Source organism: Mus musculus, chromosome 12 (assembly GCF_000001635.26).
Source record: "Mus musculus strain C57BL/6J chromosome 12, GRCm38.p6 C57BL/6J".
Classification (NCBI taxonomy): Eukaryota; Metazoa; Chordata; class Mammalia; order Rodentia; family Muridae; genus Mus; species Mus musculus.
In genome coordinates this window covers 31,785,290-31,809,547 of record NC_000078.6, presented here as the reverse complement: position 1 = coordinate 31,809,547, position 24,258 = coordinate 31,785,290, and the positions used below count along the sequence as shown (strand labels likewise).

Genomic DNA, 24,258 nt, shown 5'->3' with positions numbered 1-24,258 from the left:
TTTGTTCAAATAAACCACTTGTTAATATTTAGCCACATTACTTTATCACCTTCATTCTTGGTCTCTGTGAACTAATAGAGAATAAGTAAAAAGCACAGTGGTTCTGAAGAAATAAACTGATCTCTGAGAAATAAAGATATTCTTTTATTCTTTATATAAAAACAGTATAATTATTAAAGTCAATGAAGTCCAATTCTCTGTGAATAACAATAGAAATGCACAGAAAGTGCAATTGAGTTCTAAATACTGTATGTGGTAGTCTGAATAAGAATGGCCCTATAGGTTTATATAGTTGAATGCTTGGTCACCAGGGAGTGGCACCATTTGAAAGGATTAGGAGGTCTGGCCTTGTTAGAGGAACTGTGGCCCTACCTAGAAGTGAATAAATTGAGGTTTCAAAAGTGCATGCCAAGCCCAGGATCTATGTCTTCTTGCTGCCTGAAGATCTGGATGTAGAACTCTCAGCTGCTTCTCCCATACCATGTCTTCCTGTGTATCACTATGCTTTCTACCTTGATGAGAATGGACTAAACTCCTAAAACTGTAAGCAAGCCCCAAATTAAAGGTTTTCAAGAGTTGCAATGGTCATGGTGTCTCTTCACAGCAATAGAACACTGATTAATATTACATGAGCTGTGTATTTTGTAGTCTGTAGTAATGCAAAACTAACTTATTAGCTCTATTTGCTTCTTTGGATTTTGTAAGTTTGCATCTGGGTAAGGAACCATGTATGTGTGCATCTCTGTGTGTGTGTGTGGGGGGGGGGGGTGACCATATCACCTATAGTTAAATTCCTTTCTTTCCTAATATAAGTCTTTTGCTATTTTCTTATCTACTATAGCAGAATGTGAAATACAAGTAGCAACGAGAAATCCTTGTATTCTTCCTTATTTTAGGGAAGAAACACTGTCCTCACCATTAAATACTGGAAGTGTTACCTATTTGTTTTCCATCAGAACCTTTTACCAACTTGAGAAAGAACTTTCATCAGGAATGGGTTCTGCCCTGTGCTTTTCGTGCTGAGTGAGATGATAGCAGACATTTTCTTTTATACTCCCTGGCTTTGTTTTTCTGATAAGACCTACATTAAAATCTCAATTGATTACCTATAGTTTTACATTTTTCTTTCATATTTACTATTCTTATCCTTCATGAAAAATGCTAAATAATGTCATTAACTCCCTGCACCAGGCCACTAGTTCCTATGGGTTTATATAATCCAGTGTTTGTAGTACCAGCAGACCTTTATTTCAACTGTAAAATCATTCATTCATTCAATCACTCACCCATTTATTACTACATGTGTTCATGTGTGTATGTAGTTGTATGTGTCATGGTACATGTGTAGAAATCAAAGAACAACGTAAAGGAAGCATTCTCTCCTTTTCCCTCTCTGTGTGTTCTAAGGCTCAAACTCAGGTTGCAGCTTTAAGGGCTATCATCTTCATCTGCTGAGTCATCTTGCCAGCCCCCAGTGAGTTTTATTTTCAAATGTTCTATTTGGCTACTTTTAAAAAAAAAAAAAAAGTAGTGTGGGCAGCGCCGGGCGTGGTGGTACACACCTTTAATCCCAGCACTCGGGAGGCAGAAGCAGGCAGATTTCTGAGTTCGAGGCCATCCTGGTCTACAAAGTGAATTTCAGGATAGCCAAGACTATACAGAGAAACCCTGTCTCGAAAAAACCAAAACACCAAAAAAAAAAATAAATAAATAAATAAATAAATACCACTTGATAATTTCATTTTTCAATTTTCTTTTCAGTATTTTTTCAATAATAATTTTCTTTTCAACAATTTCTTTTAAATAATCTTCAGTTATTTACTTATAGTTCATCAAATAATTCTAATATGCCAAAACCAAAGTGTGCTAAAGATATTTTCAAAGTCTAAGGGTTTCTTTACATTTTGTTGTTGTTGTTGAACCTTAATAATCACTTGCATTTTACAGGAGTGGGAATTTTTCCCTGAGAACTGATATTGCCTGGATCTGTAATACACAAAGTAGTCTACTGACTAAACCTGCAAATGCTTTCCTCTACCAAGGGCCTGAAGTTGTTTCTGGTAGGAATAAAGGTACTGTTAGCGTCAGAGGCCCTTGTTTGCTACAGTGGCACAGATATCAGCTTAATGTAAGGCTTCTCTGTTGCTTGTTTGCTTGTGCTGCAGTGAGAAGGCTCTTAAGAATATCTTATCTCTAGACTAATGGGAATAGACATCATCCAACCTGTATAGATACAACATTTAATGGTAATATTGATTATCTGTCTAACTGGTTTAACCCTACTCAATTTTGTTAAATACATTAAGATGCCATAGACAGGTTGAACATTTTACTGATAACATTAAGATTACAAATTGGGGTGCCCTTAAACTTTTCTAATTAGAGTCTCCAATGCTATTATTGAATCATATGCTATATCTAAAAGGGCAAAAGAAAACACATTTTTGGCATAGTTAAAATTCTCATTAGTACTATGGCAGCTTAAAATGCTCACATTCCAAATTTAGCTTAATGCATCCTACACACATGATTACAAGACTGTTTGAAGATAAAAATTGCTGGCTTGGAAAATGAAAGTATCATATCTACACCCCCACGCACAGCTAAACTGGCTTAATTCTGTCCATGAAAATCTACAGTCTGTTTTTCACGCTGTGGTTCCTAAATAATCTGTCGGTAATTTGCTGACTCACACTGCAGTCGAGTGATGACAGGGTAGTGATGGGTCTACCGTGACACATCAATGCTTGCCCTGTCAAGAAATACCAAAATTGAACATCTGTTTTGTTTTCTTAAGTGTTTATTATTATTATGTTATATTTATTTTATTGTAAGTGTTTTGCCAACATGTATGTCTGCACATCACTGTGTGTGCCTGATGCTCAGGAAGGCCAGAAGAGGGTGTCAGACCCCCTGGCACTGGAGTTGCAGGCAATGGTGAGCTGCCAGGTGGGGCCTCCTGAAGAGTGGCTAAGAGTCAGTGGTCTAACCACACAGCCAACCCTCCAACCTCTAAATCTCAACACATGTCTAATAATCTGCCTCACACTTCTACTTACAAAGTAATTTACTCATGGAAGCTATAGAAAATACACTACAGAAAGAAAAAATTTAGAAATAAAACAAAAAATATGAATGCATTTTTTTGCAAATGATCATAACAAGTGAGACAGGTTAATTTCATAGGGCATTTATGAAATTAGCAGAATTAGCCACTTCAGTTAAAAGAAGAGCTTTGAAATGGCTCCACATTTCTACTGAAATGTCCACACACTTCACTACTCACGATATAATGGTCCAGGATCACTTTATAGTCAACCCAATTGGTTGCTCAGTACTCACATGCTCTTGACAGCAGGATGGGCATCTATAAACAACCTCCCGGTAATGAAGCATTACAGAAACTACCTCTTAAGAACGTTCTTACTCTAGACTATGGATGTTGAGACACAGACCCTTTCCCATCACCCAGAATCAAGTATTTTAGCAAGTACCAAGGCAGACTTAATATTAAGTTAAAAACTAAACGTTTTAAGCCAGGCTTGGTGGCGCACACCTTTAATCCCAGCACTCGGGAGGCAGAGGCAGGCAGATTTCTGAGTTCAAGGCCAGCCTGGTCTACAAAGTGAGTTCCAGGACAGACAGGGCTATACAGAGAAACTCTTGTCTCGAAAAAAACAACAACCAAAAAAAAAAAACTAAAAGTTTTAAAGTAATCTCCACTGTTTACTTTCATCTGGTAAAAGAATATAAATGAATTCTTCAAAATAAATTCTAAGTTTCATGAAACTTGCAAGAAAAAACACACACACACAGTTTGCCCATTTTTATAGCTATAAAGTTATATACTGGATCAAAACTTTATTGAAATGAGATATACAATCTTGATATTTTCAGAATGTTGCATATTATCTTATTTAAGGAAGTATGATTAATGATCTGAGCTGCTAATACTCTCCACGGAATAATACCCAAACAGACTGTGTTATTACAACTGTTTAATAAAACAGTTCTTCATGTGTCAGGGTTCTTTATGACCTGGCTTTTGTTTAGCTTCAGAGGCTTAAATATGCATTTTAAGATTTTAAAAGACTGGAATAGTAATAATCATAGCATACCATTGAGTCTTACTATTGTTCGCCACCATAGTGTTGAGCCTGGCACATAAACTGCTAGTTCTGAATCAAACCTATATTGCACTTCATTTTTCCACTTAGAGCATCTCAGAGGTAGGATTTGATAGCTAAGACTCTGAAAGTTTATACAGCCTATGATCAGTTTAGACAGAGCTTAGTGCTGTGATGCCAAGGCTTAAGTTACTCATCAATACACTAGTCTTCCTTTGAAATTGTTTGAATAGGTATTAAGGAGGCAGACCTTGATAATTCAGCTGTCCAGATGCTAGAAAGCTAGTACTATTATGAAAATGTTAAGCATATAGACATAAGGTAGTGAACATTTACATATGAATTAATCCCTTAAGTTGTTGTAGTATATGTGCCACAAATAATGAACAACTGTATGTATATTAATAAAGTAAACAATGCATCCATGTATTACTGAAGTCACAGTTTGCATAAGTATTTGACTATTTACCATTTCATAGTTCCCTGGGCTTTACATAATAAATAGTATTCATTTTTTTCTATTTAACATTTTTATAACATAAGGCTGCTCTAAAATCATAAGCATTTAAAAGTAAAATTTAAAAATTCAAGAACCAATATATTTAAAATTTGTCAGAATCCATGTAGGAAAGGCTAGGCCTGAGGCGATCTTCTTGAGATGGTTTCCCCATGGACTGTGGACTCTGATGAATGAGCCCTTGCAGGCAAAGCACAAGGGATGACACTTCAGGATTTGATTTCTGCTACTGATAAGCTTTCCTTGTCATTATTAAATTAATAAAATAATCCATAAGTACTAGCCCACTGTACTGGGCAGATTTTCTGCAGATCAATGAAGATATACTGCCTTGTAATGATGCTATACAGACAAATTAATGATTTCTTAATTCTTAACAATTCTATAAGAATTCCTAAAATTATACTAGTAATTATTAAGCCCTTTATAATAAGGACTGCAATTAGGGCTCTGTAATATGAATGTTGCAACTGTGACTCTGTCAGTCTTTACATATCACAAGCTAATTGCGCCAGATAGAAAGCAGGTATTGATACGGGTTCCTTTGGACCCTAAAACCATTAACTAATGCCATAAAAAGGGTAAAAAAATGATTTACTGTAGGTTCCAGGACAGAAGATAAAATATTGACTGGATTTATCTATAGAAAATCTTCAATGTTAACTTAGAAATGAAAATTATAATTTTAGACTCTCAATGAGCCTGTAGCGCTAGTGACCGATAATGGATATCTAGGTAGATAACTAGTCTACATGAGAACACATGTAAACATCTCTGTTATAACTCCTTATTCAATTTATGATTTGAATTTATGTTTGAACTTTTTGTGAACTTGTATACAAAAAGAATGCTTGGAAAACCGTGTGGTCTTCTCCTTAAAAAGCACAAAATTAGGGCCGGGCAGTGGTGGCGCATGCCTTTAATCCCAGCACTTGGGAGGCAGAAGCAGGCAGATCTCTGAGTTCAAGGCCAGCTTGGTCTACAGAGTGAGTTCCAGGACAGCCAGGGCTACACAAAAAAAAAAAAAAAAAAAAAAAAAACCCACAAAACTAGGAACGATGACTTTAAGTAAGCAGAATGCAGAAAGAAAATTAGAAACTAAGGCAGAAGGCAGAAGTATAACAGGATAGAAGCTTTACAGAGATGAGGAGCTGAGCAGATGAAGAGAGGCAAAGAAGAGAGCAGAGCAGAAAGAGAAGAGAAGAGAAGAGAAGAGAAGAGAAGAGAAGAGAAGAGAAGAGAAGAGAAGAGAAGAGAAGAGAAGAGAAGAGAAGAGAGCAGGCATGATAAAGCACAGAGCAGAAATGAGCCTAGGAGAGGAGAGAGGGAGGAGAAGCAAGGAGGACCTGCAGAGAGCAGGCTTCTGTTCACCAGGAGACAGGTTAATTCTCAACAACAGGTTCCCTTTTCTGGTTCAAGGACAGGGCTTTTTTTCTGAACAACTTGGGTTTCTTTTCATTTTTAGCAATAAAAAGGTAGAAGGGTTTTTTTCCCTCTATGTAATAAAGGTCGAAGCTGAATTTTCATCCAGAAACAAGTGAGTTCTTTCTGCACTGTTGCTTGGATAATGACCTGCTCATGGAGGCTTTTACTCCATCCACCAAAAATAAGTATATATGTATGCAAGTATAGTTGTATGTGTGCTAAATATGTAAATGGATGAGACAGGTAGTCGGGCCTGACACAAATGAATGTATGAGTATGTATACAAATGTACGTGTGTTTATTCATATTTGCTTGTGTAAAAGTTTTTCCTTTTGCAAACATCAATCACCCAAATGAAGACAATCTTAGAGGTGCTTATCACAGTATATAAAATATGTAATGTATGAAGCTACAAATAAAATAAATCATGCCATAATAATGAAAACATACCATCTTTTTCTTTAACACATTCATAAACTGAATTATAATTCATTATTCTATTAACAATTATAAAAGCACTCCAAAATTAATGACTAAGATGACAATCAGAGATTCCTAGACTTGGAAGGAATACAAATTAGTAAAGGACAAAAGCGAGATTTCATAACATGAGACATGAAAGGGAGTCACAGGCAAACGAACAATGGAATGGGTTCTGTAGCTTTAAGTACGTTATAATGACTACTGTTTAAATTCTTTATATATCACAATATTTCAGATTGATTTCTAGTAGAAATTCTGAAATGTTACAAGCTATCACTTACATACAGAAGTATGTACAGAAATTACATTTACAGAAATGGGAAATGTGTAGTGCATTTCAAAAATCAGACCACACCCAAGCTGACATTAACCTTGCAAAAGAAATTTATAGTTATCAACAAATACATTGCCTTTAATATACAGTTACCAGGTAAGGCAGTGACCCAAATAATGAGTGCCTATATTTTTCTACTTACTGAAAGAGATACAAAAATATCTTTATTTAAACATACCTTAATTATTTCTTCAATGAAACAAATGTGAGAAACAGGATCTCTCTTCTTGGTTAATACTTTTTGTAGATGTTGTACCTAAAGGTGGAGAAGGAGAAAGAGGCAAAGTATATTTAATTGGTTACTTAGAGTGAAAGCAATGTAACCCTTAGGAACCGGAAAAAGCAAGGCGTATTTCAAAAATTCCTCAAAAATAGCATTACTTCTAGCATAAGGGACAAGAGGGAAGGGGGAGGAGGGAGAAGCACGTTTCGACCTTTGCAAATAGCACAGTCAGCCAGCAGACGTACTGGCGTGCTCAGAGATATCAAAGATCTGTCCCCAAAGACCTAGAATTCGCAGAAGTTTGTTTATCTGCAAAGTTCGTTCCATGTTTTGAGATATTTACCTGTCCACAAGCAGCACAGATGTGATCCATAAGTTTTTCCATATTGGTCCAGAGGGAAGCCCGAAAACCTGCTGTGCTTCCTGGAGTTGGCATGGCGGCTCGCCCAGGGCCTCCTGGTTAAGCGTAAGACATATGGGAGAAAAAGAAAGTTCCCAGTTATAACAGCATGTGCATTGTTCTAAAAGCACAGAAAAGACAAAAACCAAGAAACCCCTTCTCTCTTAAATAGCTTCTTATGTACAACATAAAAACAATCTATGTTTGTAGTAAGAAAAGTAAATATCACATAATCATGTGGGACTATGATCACAAAATAAAATGAAGATAGTTTCCTTAAAATGGAAAGAGGATAAAATGTTTTACATATTCAAAATTAATTTTACAAGAATAACAAGGACAAGCCCCCAAACTGAATTCAGTTAATATACTCAATAAAATTATCTGGGTATCAAATTAACAACATGCTGCAAACAGCTCAAATAATTTTAAGTCACAGAACACTTACTTTGGTAGTGTACAGACATGCTATGGGCAAACAACTGCAAGGAAATTATGAACACAACAGGTTTGCCACACACGGAGTCTGGCGTAGCAGCCTTGCAGCTAGTCTAGATACATCTGCAAAAGCAGCAACAGAGCTTTGCTTATAGCATCCAAGTTGTTATTTCTACAGCATTCCTCCTAAACTCAACCAATCAAACCAGAGCTCACTGTTAAAAAACAGATTTCACAACTAGAATATGAAAATATGCAAAACCACTATCTACTGTGCCAAATTATTTATCAAAGCCACAACAGCAAAAAGCAAAACAAACAAACAAACAAACAAACAAAAACAAAACCCTATGGACTTGACTGGAGTGGGGCTGGTGCTAGACCACAAGCCTGCCACTCACATGGAGGTGCTGTCACTTCAAAGGCCTGTGGCGGTCTGTAGCACACAGGCCTGTAGCTCTCCTGCTCTCTGGGTCAGAGCTAAGAAGCTATGATGAGCTATGTTTTGGAGCAACTCTATAGCTGAAACAGCTTATGGTCCTACCCAGTACTTGGCTCCTGTCATGTACACCATGCAGAAGAAAATGATGTAATATGTAACTTCCTACAATTAATTCCCTGAAAGATCAAAAAGTCAAAATTTCCCACTGTGTTCAGGGGATTCCTCTGAAACCTAGTGCCCTTCCACGCTTTCCAAGTAAACTGCCTCTCCCACTCGGTTTTCTTTTTTTTTTTTTTTTTTTTTTTTAGATTTATTTATTTATTATATGTAAGTACACTGTAGCTGTCTTCAGACACTCCAGAAGAGGGCGTCAGATCTTGTTACAGATGGTTGTGAGCCACCATGTGGTTGCTGGGATTTGAACTCTAGACCTTTGGAAGAACAGTCGGGTGCTCTTACCCACTGAGCCATCTCACCAGCCCCCCACTCGGTTTTCTTTAAGCTAACTTTCCTAGTGTCCTCATAATGGTCCTGATTTCACTCCCATTTCAAGATTGGATCCTAGCTCACAAGGTGCTTGTTAGTCTCAGAGTCACAGGACAAATGGCTGAGGTGGCTATTAACATACCAAAGCAGAGGCCTACCAGCCATCCCAGCACTTCTCATCCCACCCCTACCCCAAAACTCTTCCTCCCAGGGGTTGGGTTTCCATCCCCCCACCCCCCACCCCACCCCAGCCTGACCCCTATGTAACTCAGCCATTTTGGCTACTCTGGTCTCTTGGCCTCTGGGCTCAGACCATGTCTAGGTTGGTGGTTGTCTCTTCTCTTGCTCTCTCCCTCCCTCCCTCCCTCCCTCCCTCCCTCCCTCCCTCCCTCCCTCCCTCTATCCTCTCATGGGCTGAGTTAGTCTGCCGGCCATGGCCCTGTTCAGCCTGGACTGTTCCCTCAGCTGCTTTCCCTGTGTCTACAATAGAAATCTTCCCCATCCTTCACAGGTGGCCATTGGCTTTTCATTCAGTCTTGAGGCTTTCTTGCTTAATGAAGCTCATTCCTAAAGGACAGTTGGCTTTATGGCCCCTCCTTTCCCAAACCAGTTGTTCTCCATCTCTTTGTTATAAGTTTCCTCAAAACAAGTTGGGGAAAAAAGTCAGGCCATCTAAAATAATACTAGTAACAACGGATTTTACAACTGATCAAAAAATAAGCCATGAATAAATAAGGAGAAACATGCATTTTAAAAGGAAAAGGGGGCGGCAAAATGACTCAGAAGGTAAAGATGCTTGCAGCCAAGCATGGCAAACTAAGTTTAAGTCCTAAGCCTCACAGAGAATCACTTCCATGCAGGTAGCATGGCATTCATGTACTCACATACACACAGAAAGAAATAAAGCATAATTAAAAATAAAATAAAAGCCACCACAAGGCAAAGAGAGGCCATGAAAGCAGAGTGGGGCGGTGCAACTCTTGTGGAGCTCACACCCTACTAATACATAGGCCAGCAGCAGTACCAGTCTTGGGCGTCCTCTCTCCTTTTCAAATAATAAGGCAGTTAAATTATTAAGTGCATGTCCTGCTTTGCTCTGCTGTATTATGTTGAAAACTTAAAAAATTTTTTAACCTTTACTGAAGTTCAAAGGAGTTAGTCTTGAGACTCAGAAGAGACTTCCAAATTGGACTTGAAGGAAACACTGAACTGTTATGACTATGAGAACACTTAGACACTTTGCTGTGTGTGATGGGTGTGACCTTTGGGGAACAGAAGGGGGTTGTTATAATCTGATTGCCCCTCAAAGGGTCATGTCCTGAAAGCTTAAGGCCCCCGCTGGTAGCACTACTAGAAATGAGTGTAAACTTAACAAAGTAGGTCTAATTAAAAGTGCATCGCTATGGAACATGCCTTTGCAGGACATATTTTTCTGTTCTCCTTTTCTCTCTTTTGCTTCCTGGCTGCCACAAGGTGAGTACTCATCTCCACCACATACTCCTGCCACCATGATGTTTTACATAACTGGGGCAGGTGAGTACAAAGAAGCTGAGTATCCAGTGACTCTGTCTAGCCTGAGCTACATACACAACCCTTAGCGCCCTGTACTCCCACCTGCCGCAGGTCCCTGTACACCATGTTTCAAACAATGGAATAGGTATAGGTCACTTCTACCAACTTCTAATCAGCTACACTTTTGTGATCAACCATATCCTGGAACATCTGGAAACTTTTGCTCATGTTCAATAAGGCAAATTGTTTCTACTGAGTGAAATGGGGTTTGTGGTTTTTGGTTTTTGTTTTGTTTGTTTTTTTTTTTTTTGAGTTTTTTTGAGTTTTTCAAGACAGGGTTTCTCTGTATAGCCCTGGCTGTCCTGGAACTCACTTTGTAGACCAGGCTGGCCTCGAACTCAGAAATCCGCCTGCCTCTGCCTCCCGAGTGCTGGGATTAAAGGCATGTGCCACCATGCCCGGCTCTGAGTGAAGTTTTAATGAAAATCTCCTATCTACCATCTTATGCATATGCATGCTTGGACATGCATATGATTAAAATCAGATACATCATGGGAAAGGGCATGCACAATAAATAAAGTAGTACATAAACCAAGCCCATAAATCAAAATATCATTAATATTTACCCTTAGCAAATGACTAGTCTTTCTGTTGGACCTACAAAAAAAAGAAAAGAAAAGAAAAAAGAAACAAACCAAAAACCAAAAAAAAAACCAAAAAACCCAACCCAGACAATAAGCTGGCATTCCTGAACTGCATGCCTGCTCTGTATCCGATTTTCTTATAGAAACAAAAGTAATATTGCTTCCTTTTAAATTATTTTTCTCACAATACATTGCTAAGGAACTAAAAAGATAACCAAAAAACACTACATAAAGATTTTTATGGTCATAAGCTAAATACATTATACTGAAGATATAACCATGAAAAAAAAATCAACTGACTAAAAAGAATGCCTACATAAAGAAAAAGAATATTTGGAATAAATGTATACTTTCATCAATTAGATTTAACAGACTCAAGACACACAATTAAATGTGTCATAGATTTGGTTTCATTAAAGAAACTAAGAGTTCCTGAAAGAAATAATACTTACAGGTGATTTCTAGTTAATGATACTCTCTTCTTTTGAAAGCCAGCAAGATTAAGAACAAACAAAAAATAGGAAATAATTTACTTAAAAGAAATAAGGAATCAGATAAACCCTTCAATTTGATTATGAAATGTTCATAGCAAATGCCATTGATAAATTAAAAGAAGAGAGCAGACAACTGAGCCATAAGTGGGAAACTGCTTTAAAATCAGCTATAACACAACTGAGAAGCAGACAGGAGATTTCCTACTCAGTGAATCTTGAGGGTACACTTAGCTACTTAATGACCTGAGAGGTGTGCTTCCTCTTAGCGACTGTTAGGATTTGGTTCAAAGTTCAGAGTATCTCCAATGACTATAGAAAACACATCACAATGCTGGAAGAAGTGAGCTGGTGGAAGATACAAAGTAACTGGAAATTTTAGAGACCATGGAAAGATGACAGAAGAAAGAATAACCCAGGTAGGACAATGGTCCTCAAACTCTGGGATTCCCAGAATAAGCTGAAAGGCAGGGGTGAGGGTTAGCCGCCACTGTCAACTTAATTGGAAAAGAGGCAGAGATTAGTAAAGCACATCTCTGAATGTACCTGTAAGGTATATATTTACTTCCAGAGATAATTAGCTCAGGAGGGATCTAATTTAATCAATGATTTAATCCATTAATAGTTTAAAATTCTGAGCATACAACTGGGACCAGGTAGAGGAAGTGGCTCACAGGGAACATACCTGTGAATGTGTTATCTTGGCCCTGGCCCCTGTTGTTCTTCTCTACTTCCTGGCAGCTAGGCGGTGAGCTTCTTTGCTCTACAACACACTTTCTGACATGATATTCAGCCTCATTTGAGGTGCACAATGAAGCCATCTATGCATGGAATGAAACCTCTGAAAATATGAGCCAAAAAAAAGACTTCTACAATTATTTTTTTCTCAGACATTCGTCAAGTGACAAAAGTCTAACATAGTAAATTATAGAGTGCTAGACTCTTGTCTGAATTTTTACTTAGGAAGCCTATATGGAGTCACATAATTCACATCTCCTTAGTGATACAAAACTTGAGACCTAGGCTTTCTATGAGAATAGTTAGGACAAGGGGAGGTGGTACCCTTTACTAACACTAGTTCACGGGGAAGACGCCAAGAATCTGTGAACTATGGCATAGTCTAAAGAAGCAGAGTAAAGTGAACATCCAAGCCATTGTTCTACTGACTGTCCTAGTTTGCCTCTCTTGATGCAACAGAACCATGACTAAAAGCAACTTGAAAAAGAAACATTTTATTTTAGCTTACAGGTTACAGTCTATCCTGAAGGGAAGCCAAAGAAGGAATTTAAGGAAAGAATGGAAGAGAAGACCCTGGAGGACTGCTGCTTGCTCCTATGGCTTGCTTAGCCTGCTTTCTTATACAAGCAAGGACTATCTGCTAGGGGTGGTACCACCCACAATGGGCTGACCTCTCCTACATCAATCACTAATCAAAAACTGTCCCACAGACATATCCATGGGCCAACCTGATAGAGGCAACTCCTCACCTGAGCTCACCCTTTCAAGTGACTCTAGGTGGGTCAAGTAACAAAAACCTGAATACCAAACTATCAGAGGCATTTTCTCAAAATATTTCAAAGCACTGTTTAATTTGTGTAAGTTTTTACTGTGTATATGATGTGCATGCAGAAGTCAGAAGAAAACTTTGTGGTTGGCTCCGTCCTTCCTTCCACCTTCATGCAGGTCCCAGGGATTTTAATCAGATATCAGGCTTGCAAGATACGTACTTTACCCATTCAAACAACTCACTGGCCTGATTTCCCTATCTTTTTGCAACTGTATTTAATTGTTTTACAGATGAAAGAACCAAACTTAAGGTAATATATATAGTAAGTACTGGCACTAAAATCAAGTACTGGTCTGTGAAAGAGAGGAGAAAAGAGACTTCAGGCCTAATGGCAAATATGAGTCAATTGTGATTTTCGTTGATTAGTTATCTTGTTTAAGAATTAAAATAAGTCAGGCAGTGGTGGCACATGCCTTTAATCCCAGCACTTGGAAGGTAGAGGCAGAGGCAGGCAGATTTCTGAGTTCGAGGCCAGCCTGGTCTACAGGGCTACACAGAGAAACCCTGTCTCAAAAAAAAAAAAAAAAAAAAAAAAATCAAATAAATAAATAAAAATTAAAAAATAAAAATAAAATAAAATAGGCTTAATGCTAAAAGTCTCTTGAAAACAAATCAACAGTAAGAATCTATATAACCTGTCTATGACTTTTTGTTAGAGCTAAGATCTACAAGCAAAGATCTGCCAAGGAAGGAGGAAATTAGGAAATTGTTTAACACTGCAGCATAATAAAGAAGAAAAGTACAAAACAAACCATAATAAAGCTATATTTACATAATAATTGACTCTCATCTCAGTTGTGTGAGAGACCAGGAGTAAAGTGAGAAGAAAGGACAGGGGTAGTCAAAAACACTAAATTAAAAAAAAAAAAAAATCTCAACAGCTTTACTGGAACAACACAAAGTTCTTGACTGGCCAAAATTTGAGGAGAGATACGCTTCCCAGATAATCAAGAACAAAGGCACTCTTGAACTGAGCATAGCATAGATACTGGAGGAGGAGAGTAAAGAGTGACAAACGCAGCTGAGAAGGGAATTCCTAAAGAGACAGCAGAAGGCCGCATCTGTTCTTTAGTCGCAAGGGCGTGCTTCCCAGTGCGGCAGTGCTCTGAAGACACGACGGGTCATGCAGAATCTAGTCTCACCAGAGGATCACTCCATTGGCTGAGCTGACGTTTATTAGGCAATTAGAAAGGGGTAGAAATTCAAGATGGCAGCAGCTGCCAGCATCTATGGGACTGTGGGGCACTCTGAAGAGACCCACGGAGGCTTAGAAGGCAGGGATGAGCCTTTGAGCATGAAATATCTCCAGAATACCTATTAAAACAAAGGACAGGTCTTACTGGAAGATGCTTTTAAAAATTGGTTTCATAGAATTGGGAAAAAAATGGCTGAACAGAAAAACAGGGAGAGAAGTAAAATCAGATATAAAGTGAGGGCGACAGGTATAGGAGCGCAGTCACATCAGACAAGAGCATGTCATTGCTGAGTCCACTATGCCAGCTACTGTTGCCCATGCTGCTGAGCTACTTGCCCTGCTCACCCTGCTGGGGAAGAATGCAGGGCTCTAGCGCTGCCCACGGGCTACAAACACAATGGGCAGTGACAGTGCAGGACCACCCTGCGCAATGAGATATCAGAGATGAGTGAGAGTTCGCTTTCTGAGCCATGCTGATGTCCATGGTCTACGCTGCAGCCAGAAGCTATGTGGCAGTCCACAATCCCTGCTGCTACAGCTGCTACATGCAGGGAAGCTTCATCTGCAGTGGCGTTCAACGAAAGACTTAGAGCTGAGAATGAGACATTGGAAGCACTCTCCCGCCCACCCAGAAAACACAAAACCAACAAACAAAACACTCCAGACAGGAAACTACTGAAGAGAGTCCTTTAAAACTGTGACAAATATACTGAAGTATGGCTCTTCACAGTTGATGGCCTGGGGGTGGGGGTGGGAGGCTAAACTGGGTGATTGGCCATGTTCCAATGATTATTATATTGGTAACAGAAATTGGACAAATGAGAACCAAATCATTTTAAAATATAATGAAGAAAATATAAAAACTAGATTAAAGAATAATAAAAATATTTCAACATATGAAAAACCAGACAAGGGCTGGCAAGATGGCTCAGTGAGTTAATGAACTTGCCATTAACTGAATATGATGTCCTGAATATGATCCCCAGGTCTCATATGCTAGAAGACCAGAGCCAAGCTACTCCTTTAAGTTGTCCTCTAGCATCCACATACTGCCCCATGTGTGTGTGTGTGTACACACATATACAAAATAAATAGATGTAAAAATACAAAAATAAGCATATGGAATAATGATGAGAATACTAGCCACCAAGTTTAAGAAATACAACAAAAAAATGAAATAATAATTCTGTTTCTTTTTTCCTAATCGTGTTCATTTATTTACTCTCCAAAGCAAAGGGCCTCATAAATTTAGACTGTCAAACCACATTTTTAAGCTTTTAGTATTTACGTATATATATCTAAAACAATACATAACAGTCTGTCACACTTTGGGGCTTTAGACATCATAAAGAACATACCTTCTATAACTTCCTTATATTCTGCTTTGAGCATTATCTACACTGATATATATATTTTTAAAGCTTACCCAATTTTCCATTAGAACACAGGTTATTTTTATATGCTATAAACATAATGCAATAAAAATTCTTGGACCAGTGAGGTAGGCAGATGGGTAAAAGCATTTGCTACACAAACCTGGTGACCTGATTTTAATCCCTGAAACAAATATAAAAGTGGAGGGAGAGAAGAACTCTTTGAAGTTTCCAGATTTCCAAATGAAACAGACATGCGCACTAACCCTTGAACATCATGCACTTATACTAAACAATAATATTTTAAAACTTCACTGGTTGTCTTGGTTAGCAACAAAACATCATGATTTAAAGTGAGTTGGAAAAAAAAAAGTGAGTTGGGGAGGAAAGGGTTTATTTGGCTTACACATTCATATTGCTCTTCATCACTGAAGGAACTCAGGACAGGAGTTCACTCATATAGGTTAAGAACCTGGAGGCAGGAGCTGATGCAGACACCATGGAGGGTGCTGCTTACTGGCTTGCTCTCCATGACAACTCAGTCTGCTTTTTTATAGAACCTAGGACCACCAGCTCAAGGATGGCACCACCCACAACGGCTGGGCCCTCTCCTACCATTCACTAAGAAAATGCCTTACAGCTGGATCTCATGGAGGCAATTTCTCAATTTAGATTTTCTCCTTTTAGACAACTCTAGTTTGCGTGTCAAGTTGGCATAAGACTCGCAGCACACTAGCACATCCCCTAAAAAGATGTTGAGAATCTTTCATATGTTTATTGTACATGTGGTCTTACACCATCAGCAGTCATGCTTACACAGCTACCTTACAAGCTTGCCTTCAACCTTGAGGGTTGTCTTTTTCCTGAGACATGATCTCACCATGTAGCGCAGGGAGATCTCAAACACATTTTTTCCTTCTTTCTTCCTTCCTTCCTCAGTATCATGGGTGCCAGATCTGACGTTATCCATCACTATGCTATCTTTATACATTTTTGTCCTCTTTATATATTCAAAATAAGATTTTTTTAAAGTTATTTTATCTCATCTTAAATTCCATAGATCTTAAATTTGATCTTAAAATCTGTAAAAAATTTAAAACTAATGTATAAAACTCTTAGCCCTAAACCATATACAAAAACTGTTATTGTTGTGATACTCCACCACACTCCCATGCTTCAGTGAGTATTTAAAATAACTCTATGGAACCTCAATATATATGAAAAGTAACATGAATACAATTTAATATTAGAAATAAAGATAACACTCATTCTTTTAAAAGATGAGAAATTGGCGCTTGGGGTTTCTACATTAGGTCATGGTATCCACGTCTCAACAGATGGTAACAGGAGCTTTAAATCACTTCAATCTCTAAGAAATGCCTGCATTAACATTGACTGCGGGTGAACAATTGCTTTCATTTTTCCTCTGTTCTTGACAACACAAGAGGGAATGAGATTAAACTGCTGCTGGAAATTTAAACATTAGATCAAACTTTGTGAAAAATAATTGCTAGCAAAACTTCAGAGAAAAATCTCCTTTGGCAATTTCTTTTCAACAAACTCCTTTGGTAATAGTATGAATAGGGACCTATTCAGAGGCCGAAGTGAACCTTTAAAAATTCCATTGAGACTTAAGATTCTTTTATTTCTTTTTATTAGTGCTACTGATTCAGAAACTATGAACTCAGTTTTGCTTAAGGTCATGTATAAAAATGAAATTCATGTGTATATCTATGCACTAAAAGTGTCACTAATCTATTCAGGCATTTTGTTGAGTCTTCAGGACGACTCTATGACTCTGTAAGAGTACAGGAGGGGGCTGGTGAGATGGCTCAGTGGGTAAGAGCACCCGACTGCTCTTCCGAAGGTCCAGAGTTCAAATCCCAGCAACCACACGGTGGCTCACAACCATCCGTAACGAGATCTGACTCCGCTACAATGTACTTCCATATAATAAATAAATAAATAAATTTAAAAAAAAAAAGAAAGAAAAAAAGAGTACAGGAGGAAATGGCACAGTTAATACACACGATAATGTGGGACATTTCCATAGACTGACAAAATACAGTAGGAGAGTCAAAGAAAGGCAAGATATATGAGTTTGATTTTTAAGCTAAAGCTAATAGAACAATTGAGTAATAAAAAAGAAACTCAGAAAAAGGAAAACTGACAAGCTGTCCGATCTGAGCAAAAGTCAGACTGGATGGGACCTAAGGACAAGTCTTTTCTTCTAGACTAGCAAGAGAAGAACACATGGTAAGAAACGGAAGGACAAAGGTGCAGGAAGGACGGAAGGAAGTGGAGGGAGGGAGGGAGGGAGGGAGGAGACACAAACACGTACAGCACACATATAGAACAACAAAGACTACCCTATGAATGGCCTGTGGAGTACATCTGTCAGGAAAGGTCAGAGCACTTAGTTAGGGCTGAGAGTCCGAGTCGACTTCCCAACTGTAGTTTTCCTTACATTTGTCAGAGTTGCCATGCTCCCAAGGGGTGGATCTATCTTGACTGCCTAAGCCATCATTGCCTTTCAATATGAAAATTATAAAGAAAAATCCTGAGAGCTAAAGTAGAAATAGCATTCCTTTAAAATGCTTTCCTTCTCAATAAAAAGTGCATGTCGGGATAAAGACTTAGGAAGAAAAATATGTTCTGTTCTTATTTGCATCTGTTTCCTCCTAACTAAACGGTGCCACAGCTTAGACATCTTTTCTAGAGGTTCTGATCAAGTTATGATACATAATTTTCCCCTCATTTTTGTCTACTAAAAAAGTGAGTCATTAGATTGCTTTGAAACATGAATGTTTCATATGCTATTCAAAGGACTTGTTGGTTATAAATAAATAAACGAGCTAAATATAAGCCGTATCCATACCTCGCACAGCTGACTGGGAAGGCTGAGTCAAAACTTTGACGTCCAATGCATTGTTGATGCTGTCTTCCAAAGCAGCACAATAGCCATCCACGACACTGGTAACAGTCTCCTTCAAAGTCCCGAGGTTATGGAAAACCTGAAGAGCTGTTCCAACCTGAGTTGGATTCTGAAATACATACGGAGTGAAAACAGATAGGAATAGTAAATAAGAAAAACCACTATCAATCTTAAAAACGCACACACACTTTGACACTTTAGCAGTTACTAGTGTATTTCAAGGCTAACAAAGGTAAGGGAGAAGACAGTTTGGGACAAGTTTTATTTATATGCATATGCTGTGGTGCCTTATCTTCTTGATAGAACATTTAATTTGGAATAATATTTTTTCTTGTTCAATGAAAAAATAAATTTCAAATCCATCTTCTGTATTTTTTTAAGACCTACTGTGATTTTCTCTATTTCTACTCCCTCTCTGCTCTGTGTGTGTGTGTATGTCTGTGTGTTTGTGTGTGTGTATGCAAATGTAGGATATAGTATTATTTTAACCAGTAGGTTTCGGAAGTAATTTTTTGTCTAATTTATTAATTTAGTTTGGAATAACAACTAATGAAATAATTTAATTTACAGATAGTAAGCCATGATGAATGATAAAGTCATTTGAATGAAAAATTTTAGCTACAGAATCCATATATACATATATATAATCATATGTGTATAGATACACATATACACATACTAAACATGTGGAAAGAAAGAGAAAGAGAGAGAGAGGCAGAGACAGAGAGACAGAAGGAGGGAGTGCAAGTGTAAAGCAAGCAAGATAAGACATACCAATAAGCCCTGAGTTTCATTAGAGGGCCAGTCTTCGGGAATAAGGTGCAAAAGCAATGAGGATAATTTCCTGACTCCAGCCTTTGGGCTTCCACATTATGCATGCACCTATGCATTAGTGCATCCATACACAGATATACCTACATACACGTGTGCACCCACACTCACACGCACATGAAGTCTAGATCTTAAATTCAAATACTCTCAGCACCTCTGAATGTCTGTACTTCTCTACATTGTATCCCTCCACGAATTATCACTACTGTAACTTTTGCTATGAGATGAATTCTACCCGTTTGTCACCTTGATGTCAGTGAAATCACACAGTAGGCATGACTTTGTATGTGGTTTTCTTTGTTCAGTGTCTTCGGTGTGGAATGCTTCTATGTTGTTTTATATAACAGAAGATGGTTCATGTTTATTGTGGTCTAGCACTGCAGTGTAGGAATTTTCGTCTATCTGCCCATTCTGTTGTGGACATAAACATTAACTAGTCTCAATTTTAGGCATTATAATTAATGCTGGAATAAACATTCTAACATTCTGCTGTGTGAAAGCAGACTGGAATCATAAAGCACTTGCAAGCTTTGTGTGGTAGACTTCCCAAAAATGTTGCAAAAGCTGCAGATGTTCTATCAACTCACATACCTCTAATCTTGCTTTCACAAAGCATTATGGCTTTTTTAAAAAGATTTATTTATTGATTACATGTAAGTACACTGTAGCTGTCTTCAGACACACCAGAAGAGGGAGTCAGATCTTGTTACAGATGGTTGTGAGCCACCATGTGGTTGCTGGGATTTGAACTCAGGACCTTTGAAAGAGCAGTCGGGTGCTCTTACCTGCTGAGCCATCTCACCAGCCCAGCATTATGGTTTTAATTGACTTTTCAATAATGACGAGAGGCTGCCTTGTCATGTATGGTATGCATTAGGAACGTTTGGTGTGCATATCAAATATACATTCCTTGTTGCTCACTGTCACAACTGACTACTTTATTGTAATGTATGTATTTGTACAAACTGCTTGTATATTTTAGGTGTAATCACTCCTAAATGTTTCTATTGTAACATGATCTCTTACTCTTACTGAAATCTTTTAAAGATAATAAATTATTAATATGAAATATTCTTTCATTAAATGAAAATAAATTCCTAATCAGAATGCACTCTCTATGGCTATCACTTTGAACAGCCTGTATTTTAATGATATTTCTTACTAATTAAAAGTTCCATGCATGTATATTCATCACAGCAACTAGCACTACTTCCCTCCTCCTCCTCTCCTTCCTCCTCCCAGTACTCACCACCTTCATCCCTCCCAGTTTCATGTCCTCTTTACTTTTTTGTTACTAAGAAGCCGTAGTCCAAATAGCACTATCAATGTGTACATGGGTCTGAGGCCATGTGTCCTGGGCATGTGCATCCTGCAAGCAGCCACATCATACAATAAGAGTGAGTTCTCCTCTCAGTCAACTGCTAGCAGGTGCTCTGATGGAGATAAGAAGAAGTGCTAAGAAAAGTCTCAGGCATTGTAGTGTTACCGGGAGGCATGGGACAGTGGAAGTAGTTAGAGAAAAGAACCCTAACCCTAACACTAAGTAGTACTGAAAACATAATCTTAAAAACAGTTAAAATGGCCAGGCGTGGTGGTGCACGCTTTCAATCTCAGCACTCGGGAGGCAGAGGCAGGCGGATTTCTGAGTTTGAGGCCAGCCTGGTCTACAAAGTGAGTTCCAGGACAGCCAAGGCTATACAGAGAAACCCTGTCTTGAAAAAACAAAACAACAACAACAACAAAATTCCCTAAACAGTTAAAATGGTAACTTTTATTACATATATTTTATTGTAACTGTAATTTAACTGTAATTTAAAATATAGTGTACTTGTTAGTTTGTGGTAGTCAAATTTTTATTGAAAAATCAAAGAAGAGGGTGTTGAATATGTTTAGAATAAAATTATAGTGAACCAGAAAAATTAAGAAAAGTGAATAAAGTATGTATTTGTTTAGTAAGTAAAAGGTTTTTAGCATACATTAATGAAGATATGTTTCATTCATAAATTATCTAATAACAGAAAATCTATTTTTCATGATTAGATATAAAAATGCCATAAAATTGATTTTTATACAATTGACTCAATTTCAGCACTCTTCTACATGAATATTAATTGATCCAACAGTGTGTACTCATAAATGTACATAGCAAATGAAAACTCTATCCCACCTCCTCCCTTTCCAAAGTCACCTATGCAGTAGGCCAAGTATCCATATGTGTGATTGGCTATGGATTCTCAATTCTCTACTAGTTGAAAACTCAGTCACTTAAATTATTAGTATAGCTTAAAGGTTTTTACTGTCCAGTTCTTTTCTTCAATTTGGTATGTGTTATTCTTCATTCATGATACTTACATATGCACTTCAGAATTTACATGACAATTCTTGTTTTTTAAAAAACGGAATTATGTCAGTAAAATTAGAACTGACATCTTCATGTCTTCATTAATCTCTTTCAATAATGTTTGAGGTTTTCTATCAAGAAAGCACATCTTTTTTCTCACTTATGAAACTATGAGTTAAATTGTATTAACATAGTAACTTTAAATTTCTGGTGTGCTGTTAGCATACTAAAATTAATTTTTATATATTAAATTGCAACCTAAAACGTTTTCTGTAATAAAATTTAACAGCTTATCCACCAACTATTTTAGTTTTTCTATATACTCAGTCATGGTATCTCTAAATAATTTTATTCCCTCTTAATTTTCCTTTATTTACTATTTTTTTCTTAACAGATCTTCAGTTAACGGTGAGTAAAATACACTACAGAGAATCTTTGTGTCATTTCCAACCACTGATCAAAATGAAGGTTGATTTTTGGTCCACTGGGAGTATTTTTTATTATAGACTAATTTTATTTATGATCCCACTGAGATGACAGTCTTCCCTTTATTTAAGAAATCATGGGCTGGAAAGGAGGCTCAATGGTTAAGAGCACTGACTGCTCTTCCAGAGGTCCTGAGTTCAATTCCCAGCAACCACATGGTGACTAGCAACCATCTGTAATTGGGACCGATGCCCTCTTCTGGTGTGCTGAAGACAGCAACTACAGTGTACTCATATACATAAAATAAAATAAATCTTTAAAAGAAAAGAAAGAAATTACATTGTGCTTGAAGGACAGCCATGTTGGTCAGTGTGGATTGTCAGTTCCTACCTTCCTGCTCATACTATGCAATCAGCCCTACCATGTCTTCGTAAGAGAAGGGGACATACTCCCACTTTCCTCAGGCCTTGGGTAGGGTTTACATAATGTTGGCTTATTTGCTCCTTAGATTTTGGAAGAGTTTCACCCTTTCTCAGCAGGGAGGTTGATAAGCTTGGTACCAGAAGGACAACTATTCAGACCTCATCTTTCTAGCCTTACTTTGTAGGTTGCTTTCCTAGAATTTTGACAACTTTTTCTAAACCTTTAAATCTATTGGTAAAAAGTAAATCAAATACTTTTCACCATCTCTTTAGATTGTTTTAGATCTGCTACCAAGCCATTGGCTCCTGCGTCTTTCCTCTGTTCCCCATTTCTCTGGAGGTTTACTAATATCATTTACTGGTCTTACCAAATAACTGCTTTTACAATTTGTGACTCTATTATTAGCTTTCCTTAACCCTAGTCCTGAGGAAAGCAGGTATTGTAAGTCAAGCTCTGACATTAAATATCTAAAACCAAAGGGAAATTACCTGACCTCTTTAAGAGTTTCCTTGTCTGCATAATGCAGACGTAACAACACCAACACAATGGATAAAAGAAAGGGATGGCATGGAGGCAGAGGTAGAGTGTCATTGTGCTGTCAGTCAATCCTGCTTCCCTCCTAGTAGCTGAGATTATGTGTTCATGACAGAGGAACACCAGCAATAATTTGATGCAGTGCAACCTGCTATGGTGGAAAGAGTGTGGATCTTTAACATAGATGGCCTTGAGATGGAATTGTAGCTCTGTAGTAGATAAGCCATGTGACTCTGGGCAAACTACTCCATCACTCATCAAATGTTATGGTATTTACATAATTCACACTTGAGAGTGCTAAGGGAAGGTTCTGTTTGTTTTGATCACAATTATACTCCCAGCAACTAGCCAGTGTGCTAACATAGATGTTGGGAATTACCATCTGAATAGGTGAGAGAACAAGTACACTCTACAGTTGGCTCTGTTATTACAACCTCAGATGAATGCTAAAGGCTCAGGTAACACACATTTCTTGAACTAACAGAATATAGAAATAATAGAAAGGATTGGCTCTCTGATCATTTATTAATATTCTCAAACCTGTCAGAATTCTACAAATTGCCTTTATTTCCATTACTAAGGAATCTCTGCCTCTCCATTGGAATTTCGAGACAGGATCTCAGTCTGCACTTCAGGAAGGCCCTGAGCTCACAGAAATCAGCCTCAGCCTCCTGGGTGCTAGGATGACAAGCATGGGATAGAATGCCTCTCTGTGGAATGTTTCCTATCATCCCATCTATAATTATTGAAATGAGTAAGAAACCAATCAGAACTATGTGAGTAACCCTGAGAAAGCCAGCATGTTTCTTGAGAATTACTTCCACAAACTTAATGATGAAGAGACATGATAGAAAAGATCCCCAAACTTGGCCAAAGATCATTTTGAGGAAAATATAGTCCATAGGACCTAAGTCCAAAATTCTTTGATTCAGCCTGGACCAATTGAGACCTCTTTATTTACACAATGCAGTTATTCAGATGACACTAGAACAGTCTCCCTAGCAGCAGAGAATTTAATGGTGAACAATCTGATTAGATGTGCTTGCCAGACTCTGAAAGAAAGCCATTTATTCACATGAAGGTAAGTACTTTCTAATTAAAAAAAAAAAGG

General features: G+C 37.8%; 1 protein-coding gene across 7 annotated transcripts in view; it reads right to left on the bottom strand.

Moving 5' to 3' along the window:
- Positions 1 to 24,258, bottom strand: part of Cog5 (component of oligomeric golgi complex 5) — a 282,812-nt gene that overhangs the window by 128,083 nt on the left and 130,471 nt on the right. For all 7 annotated transcript variants that reach the window (XM_011243868.3, XM_006515084.4, XM_006515083.2 and 4 more), the window contains 3 exons: positions 18,536 to 18,701; positions 7,453 to 7,565; positions 7,065 to 7,142 (listed from right to left, as the gene is read on the bottom strand). In XM_011243868.3, the coding sequence (XP_011242170.1) occupies positions 7,065 to 7,142; positions 7,453 to 7,565; positions 18,536 to 18,701 (357 nt within the window). The remainder of the gene's footprint in view (positions 1 to 7,064; positions 7,143 to 7,452; positions 7,566 to 18,535; positions 18,702 to 24,258) is intronic.